The sequence below is a fragment of the Rhagoletis pomonella genome, unplaced genomic scaffold, assembly GCF_013731165.1.
Source record: "Rhagoletis pomonella isolate Grant_MI unplaced genomic scaffold, Rhpom_1.0 Rhpom_scaffold_00005, whole genome shotgun sequence".
NCBI lineage: Eukaryota > Metazoa > Arthropoda > Insecta > Diptera > Tephritidae > Rhagoletis > Rhagoletis pomonella.
The window spans coordinates 7012084-7034129 of NW_023458559.1; the positions used below are offsets into that span (position 1 = coordinate 7012084).

At 37.1% G+C, this 22046-nt stretch overlaps 1 protein-coding gene across 4 annotated transcripts in view; it reads left to right on the forward strand.

The window, feature by feature from the left end:
- LOC118738671 (MOXD1 homolog 2) overlaps positions 1-22046 on the forward strand; it is a 1114343-nt gene that overhangs the window by 288109 nt on the left and 804188 nt on the right. For all 4 annotated transcript variants that reach the window (XM_036469580.1, XM_036469579.1, XM_036469582.1 and 1 more), the window contains exons 4-5: positions 9188-9463; positions 19842-20024. In XM_036469580.1, the coding sequence (XP_036325473.1) occupies positions 9188-9463; positions 19842-20024 (459 nt within the window). The remainder of the gene's footprint in view (positions 1-9187; positions 9464-19841; positions 20025-22046) is intronic.

Genomic DNA, 22046 nt, shown 5'->3' on the forward strand with positions numbered 1-22046 from the left:
CCCATATAAACCTAACCTCAAAAACTTCTTAAAAATGAAATAAAAATTGCACCGATGCATATATAACTCCGAAAATTTACCCATATGTATGTAATAATCGGGGAACGGATTGCCTTTTTTCTGCTAAAGAGATAGAGTATATTCGATTAAGAATGACCACGATTCAGCTTTCCCTGATTCCATATATACATATCTGAAGTTGCATTTTTTTGCCTTCTTTAAGATATTCGCCTTTACTAACTTTAATTGTAAAGCGCAAGCCCTTATTCCTGATAATATGACAGTTTAAAACGTTCCATATTTAAATTGGGCGCCACTTGTATCAACTCACATCGAGCGGACGTTTAGTACATTTAAGGCTTTTCTTCGCGAAGATCTAATAAAAATGCTGCCAGAAAGCTTCAAAATGCATCTTGTGGTTGTGGCACTACAACTATTGATGAAGAAAATAGTCAAAGATTCAAAGTACAAATTTTTGATATAATGAAACTATGTAATTTATAGTTTTTCTCTTTTTACTTGTAAAATAAACATTTCTAAAATAAATGTATTTTTTTATAGTTTTTCGGTTTTTGTCTTTATTTAGTACCTTGTTTTGCCTTCTAGTGTATTTTCCTGCCTATTATCCCTTTTTTTTGTAGGTTGTTAGGTCCTAAAAATCCGTTCCTTGGTAATAATGTTGTGTGTGAACCGCAAAAAATGGAATTAATGGGATTATTTTAACACACACCTCCGATTGCAAAACTTAACCTAAAAATGCCTTAAATATAGCATAAATACCATCATTATTATATGAGATTACGTTAAAAGTCGGAAATATGAGCCAATTGTTAGTTGCTCCTGTACGCGCTTTCTAGTGAACACGTTGCGCGCATAGGCGGTGAGCGTGCATGGTTCACGAATGTTCACAAATGTTGCTGTAAGTCAAAAACAGAAAAGATCTAACAAATTTTTTTTTGCAAATATTTTCCTCAATAAATACAGTTTTCGAAGATATAAACGAAATCTAAAACACTCGTTGAGAACATATTTTTAATGCAACTTGAATATTTATAGTGTTTAAATAAAAAAAAAAATCTAATTTATAAAAAAAAATATTTTATATAAAATATTTTATATTAAAAATATATTTTCTTATAAAAACTTTCAAAATTCAAATTTTTCACAAAAATTCTCAGAATCCCTTTCACACCTATAAAGCTCTACCCACAAATTTTCACGCAAAAATTCGAACTTGACTGAAATCCGAGATCCAGTTGAGAAATTTTCACCTTATTAGGAATGGGTAAATTCGGTATTCGAAGCATCGAGATTCGAATTTCAATCGAATTATAGCTTCCAAATGGCGAATTTTTGTATTCGAACTTTGTGATGCTAAACTTCAGATAAAATCGAGTTTTTCTAGAAAAAATCGAATTTCGTATTAATTTGCAAAAAAGCAATTCTGCAACTAAAAATCCACATTTTCGATGCAGCGGATGAATTAAACATATACAAGAAAATGGAACAATCGGAACTGCGACAAATGTGATGACGTTCAATAATGTCAATAACATCAATACAGAGGCCAAAAGTGAAATAATTTCAATGACTTTAATACACAGGGCAAAAGTGAAATAATGGGAATTGACATTAAGTCACTTTGGAATTGATTCACCCTATAAAAGTGAAATATGTAACGTTATAAAAATAAATTTTGTTATTTAGACGTAAATTCATAAAATTAAAGTGTGTTTATGTCATCGAAAATATGGTCTGTGTATTAAAGTCATTGGCATTAATTCACTTTTCAGTTGTGTATTAATATCAGTGACATTAATTCCATTGACATTATTGAACGTCACCACAAATGTTTAAGTATTATCTCTCAGTGAAATGTATTTACTGATTTAAATAGTTACACATTCCAGCTATATAAAAAAATTCTTAAAATATAAATAAGATTTCATATCGTCGTTTAAAGTACAAAAGCGCGTATGGTCATTCCGCAAAACCGCGTAACTGACATTGGCTGCCAAAAAATGGATTTGCTCACACAAGCTCTTGGCTCAATCCATATCCATTCGTCCTGAAATATACCAGCCAGAAATGCGATTGCTTTATAAAAAAGAGAGTCATTTTGAAACATGAGTGTTTTTACGCTCTAGAAAATAATTTCTACAACTTCACATACGTGGTTTTGCATTTTGCTGATACGCGGTTTTACATTTTGTTGAGACGCGGTTTTGCACTTTAAACGACGATATGCTTTATGATCTTAAAACTTTATCTAAGGCTTGGTTTTCAATATGTCTAAATTACTGATATCAAAAACAGCCTTAACTAACAACTGTTCACTTCGTGTCAAATACATCATAAAACTTTATCTAAGGCTTGATTTTCATTATGTCTAAATTAGTGACATCAAAAACTGCCTTAACTAACAGCTGTTCACCTGGTGTCAAATACATCATAAAACCGACCAAATGTAGACATCGCAGTGCATGTCAAAGACTATCGTCAAATTTTGGTGTCATGTGATTGACATTCCGTTTTTCATCACTGATGTCATATGTGAAGTGAAATTTTTGGCATAAGTCAAAAATACCAGCTATTATCTATTTTGTTTCTTGTTCACGTAAAGATCTCGCTTTAAAAAGCAAAATCATACGTTGTCATTAAATGTAAGAATTTGTTTAATCGCTGTATAAGTATATGTATGATTGCATGTATGTAACGTGAAGTATGTAGAAATTTCTTTTGTTTTTGTAAAGCAAGTAGAATAAATAAAATCACTTTATACGTCCCAAAAAATTAGTTTCAATATACAACCTTTTTTTTTAGATGTTATTCTGATATTTTTTGAGATATTTATTTGGAACAAAAAAAATACTTACATATTTGTATTTATTTTTGGTTGTGAAGTTAAGAAGAGCGATGTGGATAGTTAATCACATTAATATAAATTTAACTCAATCTCTTTTTCGATTTAATAATATCCTTCATATTTTATGTACGCTCATATTCTTTTGAGCTATCATTTTTACAAACAAACTTTTTCAGGAAACATCTTTTTTTTTTGAAAATCCGAAAAAATTCCAGTCTCTATGTTGGGAATAAGGGAATGAGCCGCTTTTATCAGGGAATTTCAGACTACCTATTTTTTATGCAATAAAGAAATGGTTTTTAATTCCAATGAAATAGTTTAGCTATAATTTTTTATCCTTAAAATGTCACTTTTTTAAGTATACTTTTTTAGTTGGAGAAATTTGTTGATAGTTTTACTCATAGATAGATAGATAGATAGTTGGTTGGGTAAGTCACTGCGACCGGTGGGTCTATTGTGCCCCTAGCTCATCACAACTCCTCAACCAGCCCCAGAGTGTCTAAAAACTTCATAGTAGACCCCGGGGACAGTGAGTGTATGTGCTCCTCTCTTGGCCAGACGTGCCCTATGCTCCTATACCTCCTGCGCGCAACAGCCTCACACCCAACAAGAAGGTACAGGGGAGTTTCCCTGGCGGCATCGCAGAAGCGACACAGGTCGCTGGACCAGATTCCTAGTTTGTACATGTGCCCTCTTAGCCTGCAGTGGCCAGTCAAAAATCCTGTAATAACTTTCAGTTTATCCTTTGGAAAATTCATGAGTAGCCTGTATCTTGTCCGATTGTAACCTCGTAATAAGCTTTTCGCCTGACGTTGACCCATGGTGTCACGCCAATGCAATTCCCTCAGTTTGCAATTGTCCCTTCTGAGCATATCCTTTATGGTCCCACTGCCAGAAAGGCCTCAGGTCCTATCGGGGTCGAGGAAGCGGCTAATCTGGCCAGGTGATCAGCCTCTTCATTTCCTGCAACCCCCATGTGCCCAGGTACCCTCATTAGTTGGATTTCATTAACCTCCGCCAGAGCATTAAGCCTCTCGACACACTCCAAAACCAAGGTGGACTTGATCTCGAATGATGAGAGAGCCATAAGTGCCGACTGACTGTCACTTAGTATAAGTATCCTTTCATTCCTATAGTTCCTACTCATGTTGATCTCAGCGCACATACTGATGGCATAAACTTCCGCTTGAAAGATGCTTGGGAATGTTCCCCAGGGGCACCGAAAGCTTCAGCCTGGGGCCGTATACGCCTGCTCCAATCCCGGCAGGTGTTTTGGAGCCGTCAGTGTACCACCGTATTGTGCTCGCCTGTATGTGCCTTTCCATAATAGAGGCACACCAGGTCACCTTGCTGTAAGTGTAAGTCCTGAAATTCCTTTTGAAGACGACCTGTCTAGCTTGTCCCTGTTCCTGGATGATAACACCTTGCCTATGCCGAAGCCCTCCCTAGCAAATTAAGGAGGGTTCGCTTTGCGACCTGTTCAACTAAGAGGTGCAGTGGCTCGAGTTCCAGCATTACCTCCAGCGCTGCCGTCGGGCATGTGCGCATTGCTCCTGTAATGCAAACACATGCCAGGCGTTGAAGCTTAGAGAGGGTCTGCCTCACCGTTAATAAAGTAGTCCTGGAATACCAAGCCACCGCACCGTAAGTCACTATAGGTCTCACTATCATGGTGTACATCCATCTGAGGATCCTCGGAGTGCACCCCCAGGATTTTCCCGCCAGACGTTTGCACACCATCATCGCTCTCGTGGCCTTGGAGGTGATCGCATCAACATGAGCCTTCCACAGAAGCTTGAAGTCCAGGGTAAGCCCCAGATACTTAACCTCTGTGGCGATATTGATTGCGACCCCGTGCAAGGTTAGGTTCCTCATTCCCTGGAATGCAGAGGGGCTTGTTTCAGAGTGTTAAACCTGATCTCATGATCAATAATTTTCTCCATTGCCTTTAACATAAAGGATGTGAGACTTATCGGCCTGAATGACTTGGCAAGAGAGTAATCTCTCTTACCTACCTTCGGGATAAAGATGACCCTGGCCCTTTGCCACACCTTGGGAATGTGGGCCAGCGTTAGACTGTCCCTCATACCATCCACCAGATGTGGAAGTAAGAGCTCTCCTCCCTGCTTCAGCAACATTGGACATTTACCATCCACCCCAGGGGCCTTGTACCGTTCGAAGGAGTCCAAAGCCCACCGCACTGTTTGCCGGTTTAAAAGGCTTTTAGCTAGCTTCCAGTCCGGTGGGGATGGCCTGTACGCACGGAACACAGCTTCCTCAGCGGTGGAAATGGCGTCCGGGAAGTGGGCCGACAGCAGGGCGAGTGCCCTTTCCTATTCTGTACCTAAAAAAGTCCCATTAGGTAGCCTTATAGCCAATCTGGTGCCTGTGTTGTCCCTTGCCAAAGCTTTATGAAGCCTAGCAGCTGCAGGAGTGGATGCGATGTTTTCACAAAAGGTCTTGAAACTGCTACGCTTGTCCTTTCTAATCTACTCATTGTACTTTGTCAGACTGACTGAGTATGCCTCCCAGTTCCCGGTGCGCTTTTCCCTGTTAAACAGTCTGCGCACCTCTTTCCTAAGAACCGAGAGTTCCCGTGACCACCAGGGAGGCTGAGCCTTCCCCTTAGGCTTTGACATGGGACAGCTGGACGTAAAGGCATCTAAGATTGTGCCGTTCAGCCTATTAACCCTGTCTTCCCAGCGCCATACAATCTACCTTTCTAACCTGTACCTCTATTCTTGGTAGGTTCAGTCCAAGAACCTCTTCATATTTGGCCCAGTTTGTTTTCCTGGGGTTTCTCTTCGGGTAACCTGTGTGACAAGCAGCTCCCAGTGCAAACCGGACAAGCCTGTGATCCGACAGCGAAGGCTCAGATGAGACTCTCCACTAGACGATCAAAGGGCTGGCCAGTCTGTTGCTGATAGTGATGTCAAGAGCTTCTACTCTGACCCTAGTAATGAACGTTGGTTCATTACCGACATTGTGAATGCTCAGGTCTTCACTTATAATATATTCTAAAAGGCAGGGGTGAGCGGTTAGTGTCCGAACTGCCCCACTCCATAATGTGGGCGTTTGCATCGCAGCCTCGAATGACAGGAAGTCGTCTCCTGCGGCAGAATTCCAGAAGCTCCTGTACCTCAAGGGGCGCCACGTTGGCGTTGTACCCCAGAAAGTAGTCTGCAGCCAAGACCACCTCCATCTCTCTGCCATCAACTTTGAAGGTAGTCTGGACCGCTACCAGATCCTGTGTAAGAAACTCTGTAATGCAGAAATAATTAATATTATTTTTCAGCGCTACACACGCTCTGGGCCTCTCGCAGGAGAGGTCCCAAATTACCTTATTGTTATTGTGGTTGAGGCCCCTCACCTGGCCCCTGTAGGTCCACGGTTCCTGTATTAGCAGTATACCAAGGTCCTCCGTGGCATACCTGCTCGCAATGACCGCCGAGGCGGCCACCGCGTGATGCAGATTGACATGGGCTACCTTTACTACTAGTGTCTTCATAATTGGGGCTCGTCGTCGATATCCGAGAGCCGCGCGTCAACCTCGCTTCCTCTATCGAGTTCGAGCCTGCCAATGTCCGCTAGGAGCTCCTGTGTGGTGCGCACGTAGTCGAGGGCCTTTGGCCCGGGACTCACCGGAGCTGGTGCCTGTACCGGTTCTGTTACCTGGTTGGGTGGTACCTGTGCCTGTTCTCTCAGCGGGTTGGCTAGTGGGGCCGTGGTCGACTCTGTCGCTGGGGCCGCAGCGGAGTCAGTTGGCGCGTCAACACACATGTCTTGCGACTCTGACTCCTTGCTACCTATCATATTTTGCCGCCACGGCCTTACCGAGACGTTGCTGTACCGGAAATGTATGTGGAATCCGGCCCTCTTAATGCTGACGTACTACGCCTCGTCGATGCCCAGGTTGAGCCTGAGACCGTTGTCCTCAGCGTCGCACGACACCACTTTCCACGCAGCCGTGTGGACACCCTCGTTCTGGGCCTGAATGAGAGCCAGCACATACGCAGCCGATTTCTCGCCGCATCTGGGGAAGAACACCGAGATAGTGTGCACCGGCGGGATGTCCTCCCCCCTTTTCGTTCATAGCTCGGGTCCCTTCCACCCCTCAATAGCCGGAGCCTTTTCTTCCAGCCAGGCTGCAGTCCTCTCATCCTTGCAGTCCACAAGGAGCATGCCTGACCTGAAGAACACCCCACAGAACACCAGAGGGTGCCTCCACCCTTTTAGGACCTCGTCCATGATCACATCCTGGAGTCTTGTTAGGTCCTCAGGGCATAGGTCAGCTGCAGAGTAATCACAGGGCAGTACAACCACCCGGATGCCTTTAAGAGCATCAGAATAGCTGGGCTGCTGAGCGGTTCCTTCCTGAGGCTGACCTTGGCCCGCAGACCCGTCCAGGCCCCTAGACTCTGTCTGAGGGGTTTTAGGCCCCGCTGCCGCTTGGTGGACGGTGGCTCCGGTGGTGTAACCTGGAAGCTAGTTCGCCTTGCTGTACCTGTGGAAGTTGCTGTTGAGTTACCTTTGGGTTCCCCGCCTCTCCGCCAATGGGCGGGCGCGGGTCTCTGCTGCTGTTGCCCGCCTCTCTGGTTTTCAGCAGGCGCGGGTCTCTGTTGCTGTTGCCCGCCTCTCTGCTTTTCAGTAGGCGCGGGTTTATGTTGCTGTTGCCCGCCTCATACTCATAGAAGAGTCCGAGCCATTCTGTGTAATGAGTATTTATAATAAGCTAATTCCTTTGTATTAACTGTAATTAATTTTTTTTTTTTAGAATATGCAGCGTGCTACTTTTCTGCTATATTAATTAAAATACTGCATCGTAGGTACATTTATTGCTTGCTTTAATTTATAAAAGGAAACTAATGCCGATTTCGTTTCTACCGAAAAATGCAACATTCTCCTTGCCCTCTACGCACAAACACTAAGAAGAGGGCGATTAGAAGGCAACATTTTTTGTAGAAACGAAATCGCCATAAGTTACCTCAAATTTTTAAACAAATTCGTTCTGAGGATACCATTAAAAATGGGGTAATTTTTAAAAAAGCTTGGGGAATCGGCTTTGTTAGAATTGACATCCTTGGTAAGTACTCATGCATACTTGTCCTCGTATTCCGGTTACACACACAGAAGCAACTCGCTCAAATTTTTACCTTTCGCCGGGCTTTTGCATCCCCCTTCATCTAGCCCCTGTAGCCCAGAGAAGTGCACGCTGCCAGCAGTGTTGCTGTTGAGAATTTTCAGAAAGTCGCATAAAAAGGGGCCATTGACGAAAAAAAGGGCCACCATATTATTTTGCTTTTCTTTACTAGTAACAGAATAAATCTGCTGAATTTGAAAAGAAAATAGTGGGACAAGCTTTGCTCCAAAAAGGGTTGCAAACATACACATAAATCTAGTTGCTGCAAGGAGAAGAGTTATATTTCCTTTAGAAGTTTTAAGTGATGCATTTTTTCGTACTTACAGAGGGAAATATTTTTTCATAGCATGGTTCTGTTAAAATTTCCTAAAAAACTCTGAAAAGAGGCAAAAGTCGCACATAATTTTGGAAAAGGGTCAAAAAGTCCAAATTTTCAAAAAGTCGGATCAAAGGGTATTAGCGCTTAAAAAGGGTCAAATTGTCCTTTTAGTCGCACAACGGCAACACTGGCTGCCAGCACAGCGCAAATGTGCTGAGTTTACCCATCTCTAACATAAATTTAGTACTTTTTTCTTAAAAATAGTAAGTTTTCAGCCGCCAAGTTATTTTGAAAAAGAACACATAATTTTTGATGTTTCAAAGTAGCCTCCGTTTTATGTTTACTAATTTTTGTTCGCAGTTGTGGTTCCGTTAACACGTTATGTCCCAAGTCGGATTAATTCCCGGTCCCCAGAAAAAGAAGTGGATATTAATTACCAAAAAATTTTATATTACGGTGACCAAAATATGGTTTAATGGTTTAATATAATAATTTTTCGCAAGTATCAGTGTTAGTGACAAATAAATATCTTTCGTCCTCATACTAATAACGTTACGTCTCTTCCTTAAACTTGTATTGAAATAATATTGAGGTGACCTTATGATTTCGTCTCGCACGATATATTACGCTGGTCCCCTTTGTTTTGTTCCATGTAGGAGTCGCTAGCAGGGTTTGAAAAAATTTGAATGAAAAACAAAAATCGCGAAAATTTAACCAAAGTTTTAATTGAAATCTGATAAATTTGACATATTGTTGACCATATAAATTCAGTCGAATTTTCGCGATCAAAAAATTAAATTTTTCCAAACCCTAGTAGCGACCCGTAAAACAAGTTCTAAATTTTTCTTAAACAATTTTACAGAATGACACGATGAGGCTTATGTATATGTACCAAACTCACGACCCACCTAATGGATCTCTCCAACCTGGGACATTGCCTGACCCAGAAGCTGCTTTCCGCTCATTTCACCCCATGGTACTTACTCAAAAGGCTCAATCGCATTTTCGAAAGGACGATCAAATGCGGCAAATAGAGCTTCGAAACGAGGATGTTGAGCTACCGAGCGGAGATAGCACATTATCTTGGTGCAAAATGTTTAAATTGGAGGACGTCACTCGCAAAAATCATCTAATTCGAGTAAGTTTACTCCCACTCCCTCCACATATGTACATTAGACTGCATCACCAAAAAAATTGCAGTTTTTCCGCCGGGATTACAAAATTTCTTATATTTTAAGACGCCTACCAAAATATTTCGGAAAAATTTTACGATTTAAGTGAGCTGGACCGATTTGAAAACACCTCCAAAAATTGAGTTTTTTATGAATAAATATAGTTTCTTAATGAACTTTTTGAAAAAAGTCACCTCAGATGATAAAGCAGATTAAGCCTAAAAAATATTCATAAAAATATTTAAAAATCTTTTTAAAGGTATCGTAATAATGAGATTTTTGATGCTTTGAGTAATAATTTTTTTTTACTTTTTTCAAAGATTGATTTACGAAAATCTTGAATAACTGAGCCAAAACTATTCTGATTTAAACTTATGGGATCTCAGTAGAAAGGTATTTTCCCACTGTTTTCATTTCTGTCAAAAAAAAGTCATTCGTTTCCCAATTTTTATATTTTTTTCAAATACCAACACATCTTAATTCTACTTTGAATGACGTTCGTTCATCCTATCTTCCTCTTTCATCGTTTGAAAGCAAAGAAATAAAAAGGGTGAGAAAATACCTTTCCAATGACACCTCAGTTATTCAAGTTTTTCTTGTACCAATCTCTGAAAAAAGTTAAAAAAACAGCATCGCAAATTTGATTACAATTCCGTTAAAAATTTTTAAAAATTTTTTAAAATATTTTTATGCAAATTTTTAAAGCTTAAACCGTTTTGTCATTTGAGGGAATTTTTTAAAAAGAAATCTTTAAGAAACTATTTTTATTTATAAAAAACTCAATTTTTGGAGGTATATTCAAATCGGCCAAGCTCACGTAAATCTTAATATTTTACCGAAATATTTTGGTGGGCGTCTTAATATATAATAGATTTTATAATTTCAATAGAAACACAGTACCGATATTTTTTTGTATGGGGAGTGATGCAGTCTAATATAGGCATATCTCTAGAGCTCATCTAAAAACGGCCTCAAGGTCAATAAAAATTGTTTAATATTATTTATTAGCCCAAAAATAACAAAAAACCAAAATATTAAGGACGAGCACGCCTTAAAGTTAAAATTCCAAATATACGAGTTAACTAAAGAAAACAAAAACAACAACCACAATAACAACATCATCAAGTCTAAATAGCAGCAGAATAGGGATGGAAAGAATAATCTAATGAATAGCGTTAATCGAGTAATTTTTCCAGAAAGCGATTAAGTCGAATTGAGTTTTTTGCTCTGTTTAATCGAATCATTAATCGATAAATCACGAAAATAATTGAAATTGAAACAAGTACCAAAATTGCAACTTAGCTTGTGAGTAAAACAACCCTGCTATTTCTTAAAGTCACATCACTGATGTCGATGAAGATACACATCACTAGCTTTGATAGATTCGGAAAGGAACCTTTGGAAAATGATTATTTCCTCAAGACGAGCTAAGTTTTTATCGGAATTGCCAAGTTTTAGACTGGAAACGAAACACTGTTGAAGCATGGGAAGAAATGAAGGCTGCGTGTTTAAAATTTCACCTGCTTTCCCACAAATATTCGCACCTTATTGGTACATCAGTACCCTTTTTTTAAAGCCGGGCCCATAGCTTCGGAAAGCCGAAGCAGATTGACAATCAAAATGCTGCCAAAATTACTTTTTTACAAACTTATTTACGTCAAACTTGTAATTAAATTCTTTTTTATACGATTATAATCAATAAACAAATTTGAAAACTAGTTGTTGCATTATTTTAATATTAAAACCAAAAATAATCGGAAAAACGATTAATCGATTAATAGCTTTTAATTAATTGCCATTAATTTTTCGGCCTTCCAATTAATCATTTGATACATTAATGGAGTAATAATTTTGTTTGCCATCCCTACAACAGAATAGTTGCCTGTGAGGGTTGATATATGAAAAAGTGAAGAAAGCAAGAACAGTTCATAAGGCGAACTTAGTGCAGTGGGTATACCACTGGTTTTACAACCTGGAGCCGCTGGTTCGAATCCCAGTGAACTCAATGAACACGCCCGATGAGGAGATGTGGTTATCTCCGAAAGAGCATTGTAAATTATTGTCGTTTTTTTCCACATTATTTTTTCATAAGAAGCGGCCTCAAGCTGAATAAAACTTTTTTACATGATCTAAGGCAAAAAAAAAAAAACGAGTTCTTATTTTCCGCCTAAAAATCATGGTAAATTGATATTTACATTTACATTTTGAGTGAATAAGCTTCAGTATTTACTAAAATATCGCAGCTTTCGTATTTCTGAAAATTTTGCCCATTTGCAATGCAATCCGTCCTTGGCGGCAAAAAAGATAAACGTACATACCAAGTTTCCTTAAGATATCCAATTTTTTCACTCGAGTTATCGTGTGCGCGTACCGACGGACGGACAGACAGTCACGGCTTAATCGACTTCCTTTTTATTCTGAGCACTTATGTATACATCACTACATATTATAAAACAAAGTCACTTTTTCTGTCCCTATGTCCCCTTAAATGCTTAAATCTTGAAAACTAAGCAACGGGTTTTGATGCGGTTTTTTTTAATAGATAGATTGGTTGAAGAGGAAGGTTTATGTCATTATAATGTGAAGAAATATATAAAGGGGGCGTGGCAATCGGACAAAATGTGGTAAATTTTTTGTTTACACAGCCATAAATCATAAAAGAATCCACCGATTAAAATGAAACTTACTTGAAGTTAAACTTTGAAATATTTACTTTCGTTCTGCATCAAAAAAAAATAGTTGATTCGTATCTTATTTAACCAAAATTGTTTAAACAAAAGAAGCACTTTTTCCAAAAAAGCTGTTTGTGTGTTTGTTCGCTGTCAACAGAATGAAACATTAGAAGTTATGCGGGAATCTCACCCCACCTCATTCATGTTGAATTAGATCGTATGGTGAAAGAACTCGGTACGTATGTATGTAAGTACATATGTACGAATCTCTCGCATAATTAAATTTCGGACGTATGTATGTATGTATGTATGTATTTTCAATTCATGTCTTTATTGCCGTACTGAATTCCATTGCATTGAGGGTTTTTATACAGAAAACCCAAATTTGAAAAATTTTTAGTTGTGAGTGTTTTTCAGCGAAATAAACCGCTCTGTTCACGTTCTATATTAATAAATCGCACATAATTAAAATACAGTGGAAGCACTGGACAAGAAAGCTGTGAACGTTGTATATAAAAACATTCTGTAATATATTAATTGTTGTTGTAAAAATAAAATAAATATGTAAAAATGCAAAAAGTAAATATGTTAAAATGTAGGGTATGAATTTAGATATTCCAAAGATAGCAGGAAATCTTCATGGTATAAAGAAAGGGGAATTGTTTTACTACAAATGTAACGCGTGCGGGCCACGGGCAGTAATGAATAAATCAAAACTACGGGATCGATTTTAATCATTTTTTCAGTGAGTGACATAGGCCTTATATTTTATTTCCGTGCGAAGCCGGGGCGGGTTGCTAGTCTAATATATAAAAATCTCGTGTCACGGTGTTAGTGGTCGAACCCTTCCTAAACGGCTCGACCAATCTTTATGAAATTTTTTGTGGATATATTATAGGTATGAGAATCGGATGTAAAGTATACTTCATACCGCTAGGTGCAGGGGGCGTGGCACCTCCCATACAAACCGAATTTGTCATATTGCATATCTCTGGAAGTGTTCATGGTAGAGTACTCGAACATGGTATGGAGATATATGAAAACAGTCGCATACTCATGGAGAAAAATTGTGGTTATTGGAAAAGGGGGCGTGGCACCTCCCATACAAACTGAATTTTTCATACTGCATATCTCTGGAAGTGTTAATGGTAGAGTACTCGAACATGGTATGGACATATACGAAAACAATAGCATACCCATGGAGAAAAATTGCAGTTATTGGAAAAGGGGGCGTGGCACCTTCCATACAAATCGAATTTCCCATACTGCATACATATGTATCTCTGGAAATGTTCATGGTAGAGTATTGGAACTTGGTATGGAGATATATGAAATCAATCACATGGTCATTAAGAAAAATGGGGCTATTAGAAAAAGGGGCGTGGCAGCTCACATACAAAATGAATTTTTCATACCGCATATCCCGGAAAATATTCATGGAAGAGGGCCCCAACATGGTATGGAGATATATGAAAGCAATCGCATACTCATGGAGAAAAATTGTGGTTATCGGAAAAGGAGTCGCGGCATCTCTCATACAAATCGAATTTTTCATTCTGCATATATCTGGAAGTGTTCATGGTAGAGAACTGGAACTTGTTATGTACAAGATATATAAAATCAATCGCATAGTCACGAAGAAAAATTGGGGCTATTGGAAAAAAGGGGCTTGGCACTTCCCATACAAACCGAATTTTCATACTGCATGTCTCCGGGAATGTTCGTGGTAGAGTACTCGAACATGGAATAGAGATATATGAAATTAATCGCATAATCATGTAGAAAAATTGGAGCAATTGGAAAAAGGGGCGTGGAACCTTCCATAAAAACCGAATTTTTCATACTGCATATCTCCGGAAGTGTTCACGGTAGAGTACTCGAACATGGTACGGAGATATATGAAATCAATCCAATACTCTTAGAGAAAATTGGGCTTTTTGAAAAGGTGGCGTGACACCTTTCAAACGCACTGAAACTATTACGTAGCTTTGTATGCATATGGGGTGCTCCATACCAAAACGGACGAGGTTCACACTTCATTTGTTTGATTTGTTTTAAATTTTTTGGGTTGATGTATAAACATAAATAATAAATAAATATAAAATCTGAGCTTGATTAATACATTTTTAAAAACTTTACAGCACAAAAACAAAAACAAATCGATTTAATAGTTTTCCAAATATCTCGTGAACGGGCGAGAAAAAAATTAAAAAAAATCACACATACACACAACAAAATTCTCTATGAAAAGAAACATTTAAAAAATTGTTTTCTTGAAAAATTTATCATTTACGCATTTTTTATAAAAAAATAGTTTTTAAAAATATACCATCTCAAAAAAAAAATGGTAGCTCTGAGTATTGCGCAATATTTAACTCTAGTATTATGGGGTGCACTCTACTATAATTGGAGTTATGAATTTTTTACAGCGAAGTTCAGTAATACTATGTCTCCATTGAGAGATTTATCCATTAAGATTTAATAAATCCAGTTGCTAAATCACAACCGTCTCCATTACCATTACGAGATATGTTTGACGTTCACATTTTTAAATATTTGACGTTTGCTTATGGATGATTTTACAAATACAGTTGTGGACATTGATATACAGACAGATAAAAGGAAGGTACCAAGCGGAATTTCATTATATGAATTCTGAATATTATTGGCTTCTTATTCGTGCTAAATATGTATGTATAATATATAGTTTGGAAAGTGTAAAGAATGGTACCATATTCCGAATCATTTTCCCGAATTTAAGAAAAATTATCAAAACGGTAAAAAACATTTGCGGAAAGAAAAATTTTTGTAGAACTCTCTTATTCATAGGAGGGACCCGAAAATCCAATCGTGGACCTTTGGCATATCATGAATACGAACTGAGTTCTAGAGGATGTTCGGTGCAATGTTATCGAAGCAGAACCATTACCGAAATTTATAAATTTTTTGTCGCAGCGCGTAAATGACTTATAGAAAGCGGAGAAGACTCTGCATGATATTACTATAAAACATTTCTTCTAAATTTTTAGTTTTTAAAATAATATTTTCTTAATTTATTACAACCAAAGTTATGTAAATATGTATTACTAATTTTCCTCCCAAACTAACAAAAAAATATAAAAATCCCTAAAAATACGAAAATTCATGTTTTTATGATAGGCTAGATTTCAATGTCCTCAACTGTATATTGAAAACACAAATGTCATTTGACTTATGGCATGTGAATTTGTGGTTGCCACATCCAACAAATTGTACTTATTGATCAATATTATTGAAGATTTGACGAAGATTTAACTTAAATCTACTGCCTTTCGAGATTTAATTTTATATGATAAATCTCAAAAGATTTAACGTCAAATCTCGTCAGAGGGCTAAATCTTCATTAAATCTCACAATGGAGACATAGTATAAATAAGTACATTACAAATTTTCAAATTTTTTTATTTTTTTTGAAATTGTAGGGGTATGCAGTTTTGTAGCCCATTAATTTTTAGTACAATAAAGTGCAGAGCTACCATTGTGATTTTTTTCAATTTTTTTTGAGAGGGCATATTTTCAAACACTAATTTGTTTTTTATCAAAAATGTGTATGTGAAACATTTTTTAAGAAAAAAACATTTTAAAAGTATTTCATTTTATAGAGAATTTTGATGTGTGTATATGTGACTTTTTTAAACTTTTCTCTCGCCCCGTTCTCGAGATATTTGGATAACTATTAAATCGATTAGTTTTTGTTTTTGTGCTGTAAAGTTTTTAAAGATGTATTAATCAAGCTCAAATTTCATATTTATTTATTATTTATGTTTATGCATTAACCTTGAAACAAATCAAACACATGAAATGTAAACCCCGTCCGTTTTGGTATGGAACGCCTCATATACACTTTTGCTAGGTTATTTAAGACGGCAATGGAAATATGCCTTCCACACAACCACCAACCCGTGATATTAGATAAATGCGTCACTAAAAATCATGAACATGAACTGTTGGTGAAAATGTTGGACCAAAATGTATCAATACAAAAAATTTATTTTGTGCGGGACGAAGTTCACCGGGTCGGCTAGTTTGTCTATATCTATCTCTATTCGTTTTGGCTGTTACAAACAACCGTAATGTGAACAAAGTTATAATACCCTTGTGTACAAGTATGCTCGGGTATAAAAAAATTAAAACTCAGTTTTCAAGCTCGGTAACGTCAAAAAAGAAAAAAACTAAATAAATAACACAGGAGTACAAAAAAATTATGAAAGATTCTTTTGACCAGACTAGGTGTTCTATATGTTTTTAAGGGCGCTACACACGAATCTGAAGCCCGTTTTGATCCACCACGTCAGATGTTTTTCTCATATCAAAAAACATGGCGAACTTTAATAATAATAATCCCAACGGTTTTTACCCTCCATTCCCGCCCATCCGCACGAGGGGCGCAGTCCGCATGACGTACGGAACCAATATTTTAAATTTTTGTGCCGAGTCGCGATAGGCAGGAGTTTGTTAAGTGTCGGGATCTAAAACTGTTCAGCTACAGAACTAAATTCATCAGCTGATTTTATGTATTTATGTCAATAATTCACTTATTGAGAGAGGAGAGTATCGCTTTCTTAATGCTGAAAAGCGGATCTGATATATCAAACGTGCTGGAATGAGAGTTAAAATCCTGGCATAAGCAACGGAGTGGGTCGTGCAATTCAAAATTTTACAAGCTTTCAGAAATATGGGACAAAAGTGTCTTGATACGCGTGAGGGAACATTAAAGTTTACCTCAGCCAGAAGAGACGGACTTGAAATTGAGCCTGTCAGTAATTTAACCATAAAAATTATACCAAGCATTTCCCTGCGACTGGCAAGTGTAGGAAGGTTAATAAGTTTTAAGCGACTCGTATACGGTGGAAGACTATATTGAGAATCCCATAGGAAATTTCTTAAAGCGAAAAGTATAAATTTTTTTGAATTGATTCTATCTTGTCTGAGTAAATTTGATACCTTGGATTCCAAACCACCGAGCCGTATTCCAGAATCGGCCTAACTAATGTTGTAAACAGGGTTTTAGTGATATAAGGGTCACTAAATTCTTTTGACCATCGTTTCACAAATGCAAGTACACCTTTAGCCTTGTTGACTGTCACATTAATGTGAAGATTAAAATTAAGCTTAGGATCCATTGTGATACCAAGGTCCACAAAATTGTAAACCTGTTCCAGGTTATGGTTACCTATTATATAAGAAACTGGCAGAACAGCTCTTCGCGAGAAGCACATTACTTTACATTTCTTAAGATTTAGAGGCATAAGATTTACTTTACACCAGTAAGCCATGCTGTTTAAGTCTGATTGTAGCAAAGACCTTTCTTTAATTGAAACGTACGATTTATAAAGTTTTACATCATCTGCAAACATTAAAATTTTGGAGAATTTTATATCTGTAGAAATATCGTTTATAAAAAGCAAGAACAGAATCGGGCCTAGGTGGCTACGCTGAGGGACTCCTGAAGTAACATCAATGACGTCAGAGATAGTATTTTTAAACAATACCCTTTGTGATCTATCATAGAGGTATGAAGAGATCCAACGTGGAAAATTAGGTGGAAGACCAAGAAGATCAAGTTTATAGATGAGCAACGAGTGGCACACTTTGTCAAATGCTTTACTGAAATCAGTATATATAACATCAACAGTTTTGCTCTCACTAAATGCTTTTGAGATATAGGATGTTAATTCAAGTAAATTTGTAGAAGTTGATTTGCCCTTGCAAAATCCATGTTGACTGTATGAAATGCTTGAAGTGATAGAATGCGTCAACCGATTTGTTATAATTGCTTCAAATAATTTAGGAATTGCAGAAAGCTTAGCTATGCCCCGGTAGTTCTCCACTGAAGACCTGCTACCGCTTTTATGTAAGGGGGTTATGAACGATTCCTTCCATACAGTTGGAAAACGCCCTCTTTAAGAGACAAATTAAATAAGGCTGTTAACGGCTCATAGAGATAATCAGCACAATTTCTAAGAAAACAAGTGGGGATCTGGTCAGGACCATAACTAAAAGACTGCTTTAAGGACTTCAGGTAAACTAAAACATCATCGGGAGATATTATAGGGTTATGTATTGAGTTAATTGGACTTAGTTTAAAAGGATAGTCAAAGTATGCTTGGGAGTTAGTGGAATAATTGGATTTAAAATACTGAGCGAACATGTTAGAAATTGTTTGATTATCACCAGAGACGGTATTTTTTATCTAACAAATTTTTTTTTAGTTTTTGAGGTCGCTGGTTACGGATACGAAGTCCGATTTTCAAAATTCAAAGTGGCGGATCCAATATTGCGGTCAAAGGTACCAATCATATAAGAATTAAAAATTTTTTTTAATTTGACTGCCATATTGGATCCGTCATTTTGAATTTTGAAAATCAGATTTCATATTCGTAATCAGCGGGCACAAAAACCCCAGGATACCAAGATTAAAGTAAATCCAGCAATATTTGAAAAATTTTGGCTGTCACGAAAAGTCCGCCATGTGTTTGGAGGTTAGAAAAAACTCCTGAAGTGATGGAGCGAAAACATATAAAAAACCTTGACTGGTAGAAATAACCTTTCATCGATTTAATATCATGGTCCTTGCTTAAAATGTTGACCTTTGAAAACTTTCGCATTAACTTAAGATTGTTAGAAACAATTTTCAGCATCCAATCACATTCGGCAAAGGAAATGAAGCGTACAAAAGAAAAAAAAAATGCTCAATCTTCACTTTGACTCACTGGTGTTTTAGCTAGTTTTGGGATTATAACGAGCGGGTAGTGTTTCAGATTGGATAGAACACTACATATATATTTTCTTTAGAAAAATAGCCAAAAGATAAATCGATTTTGACCTTATACTTACGAAACTATGCATAATCACTAAAATCAAAAGTTCTAGAGATGTACCTATATGCAAGTATGTATGTACATTAGGGTGGTCCAAAAATGCATGCGAAAAAGTATAGTCGGGATTTTTATGCTCTCAACCCCCAGGATTGTTCTGTACTGAAAAAAATATATCCCTATTTTGTATTTTGAAATCAACAAATATTTAGAGGTCCCTCAAAGCGCCCAAAGTTTTCCGTGTATTTTATAGGGGGAAAAATCAACTTTTCGTAGAAATGGTATAGAATTCTTAAAAATCAATATTTTTCTATCGGAAAAAACTCTGTTTATCTGCAGGAGATTCCCAATAATAATACTCTCTTGTTTATGTAACCATTTTCTCATCGCAACTATAATTTATAGATCCGCCAAAAGCCCACAAAAACCCCGAAAAAATGCAATGGGGGCGCCAATAAAAAATCATTAGTATTAAAAAATGGTTAAATAAACAATTGGGTATTATTACTGAAAGTCTCCTGAAGAGAACCAGAGTTTTCCGATCGAAAAATATTGCTTTTCAAGAATTCAATACCATTTCTACGAAAAAAAAAATACATTGAGCGCTTTGAGCGGCCTCTAAATATTTTTTGATTTCAAAATAAAAAAATTGGGGTAAAATAGGGGGTGAGAGCATTACAATTCCGACTTTACTGTTTTTGGACCACCCTAATATACATACATATGTATCTTTAACACTGGTGCCTAAAATTGATCGCCTAAACTTTCTCTATTTCCAAAATTTATATGAAATGGCGTCCCTAAACACGACATAGTACGAGCCGATATATGATTCAGCGTTCAGCATACATTACTTACAGCAAATTACACTGTTCGAGTGCCAAGGCTTCCAACCGGAGCTGGAAAAGATGGCACGCGAGCAAGGACGGCAGTGTATCGGCAACCGGATGCTCCTATCCTGTAATGCAATTGTTGCATCATGGTCACGCGGATCGGAGGTAAGTTTCACAGTGACATATCACATTTAACTTCAACTAGACATTTGTATTAAGTTGAATATCGTATGTTTCCAATTTCACAAAAAGAAAATGAATATGGGCGTAGTAGCTAAATGGCTACTATTCCATAGCTTGAATTGCTTGTTCAAAAAAAAAAAACTCGGGTACGAACCAAGGCATATTCAACAAGGTAGAAGTGACAATCCAGTCAAATTCTCTCATAGCTGACCATAACTTAAAATTATGTAGTTGTTTACACAATATATTTTTAACACAAGACCCTAATACTATACTACGTTCAAATTGACGAGCTAAACATGTTAAATGGGCTTGAACCAAATGACCAAAACATGTTCATAAACAAGTTAAATCGCATGTAATTGTTGTTGGAAAATTGAACCAGTTAAATCATTTAACTCGTTTGAAAACCAGTTCAACGCAGAGTTGTATCAGAAAGCTTTCTGCTTCAGCCAATCAGAAACAGCCAAAAGCTTTCATTTGACACGCCAACGTTCAAAAAATTAATATTCTCAAAAATATTAAAAATTGAAAACTATCAAAATTATATGCATTTCTGCCCGCCAAAACAGATGGCAAGGCAGTAATTAGTTATTTCCCATGAGAGATATTTAGATATGTAGTTCATATGAACTAACCATTTTGAAGTCTCTAAGTAATCTGTATGCGTTAATATCATGAAGGAGACATTCGCACAAAACAAACTGAAACAGAAAAACTTGATGTTGAAAATTTTTTTTGAATTTTCATTTGAAATTTAAAAAAAAACCGTCAAAGTTAACTCCAAATTATCATTGTGGATGATTGTGTTTAAAAAAAAAAGCTCTTTTTCAGTTAGCAAGTATTTAACTTGCTAACTGCCAATTTGAACGTAATATAATTTTTTAAAAGTCAATATACCTGTAATTTTTATCATACCAAAAAGTTGTGACCTATTCACCTAAAAGTTTTCTATCTGGTCACTATCCGTATAATTTAGCTCATTTTAACTGCATTCGCAATCCTGTTATTGATAATAATATTATTCTTCGTAGTCTTCAAGCATTGAAACCGATATTTATCCGGGTCCTGATGGTGTTCTTAGTTGAGTGCTAAAGTAATGTTCTGAAAATTCATCTGTGCCCTTCCTAAAACTATTTAAATTATCACTAGAATCAGCGTCATTTCCATAAATTTGGAAGGAATCTTTTATTATACCTTTACATGAAAAGGGTAGTACGTCAAATGTTGCAAACTATAGGGGCATAGCTAAGCTTCCAGTTATTCCTAAAACTTTTGAACAGATTATTACCTGCCAACTTCAAAACCTGCGCAGTTCTTTGTTATCGCCGTATCAGCATGGCTTTGTACGTCGAAGATCAACCACTATGAACTTGCTTGAGTTTACTTCTTTAGTAATTTTAAATAATAAGCAGACTGACGTGATCAACACTGATTTTAGTAAAGCATTTGGCTCTGTCAATCATGAGCTCCTTATCCATAAACTAGACTTACTTGGTTTTCCTAAACACCTATTAATATGGCTCGCAAGCTATCTTTCAAGCAGGACTCAAAAAGTTTTCTTCAAGAATACGCTTTCAAAATCGATTGATGTCACCTCTGGGGTGCCTCAAGGTAGTTTTTGGGTTCATTACTTTTTACCTTGCGACTTGCCACAGATTACCTCGCACTCCCAAACTCTTATGTATGCGGATGACGTGAAACTTTGTTTCACGCATTCGCTTTCAGACGGGTCTTGTTTGGATCGTCTTCAGAACGATTTGGACTCGTTTCTTAGCTGGTGTACATCAAATCTATTAGTTTTAAATTGCTCTAAATATAAGCACATGACATTTCATAGATTAAAGCCAGTTTCGGCAACTTATAAAATAAACGGTATTCCTTTAGAGCGCATATCTGTTATAAATGATCTTGGCGTGCTTTTTGATCCAAAATTGAGTTTTAATATCATCGATCGTAAACAAAGCCATGGGTGACTTGGATTTTTTAACAGGTGGGCTAAAA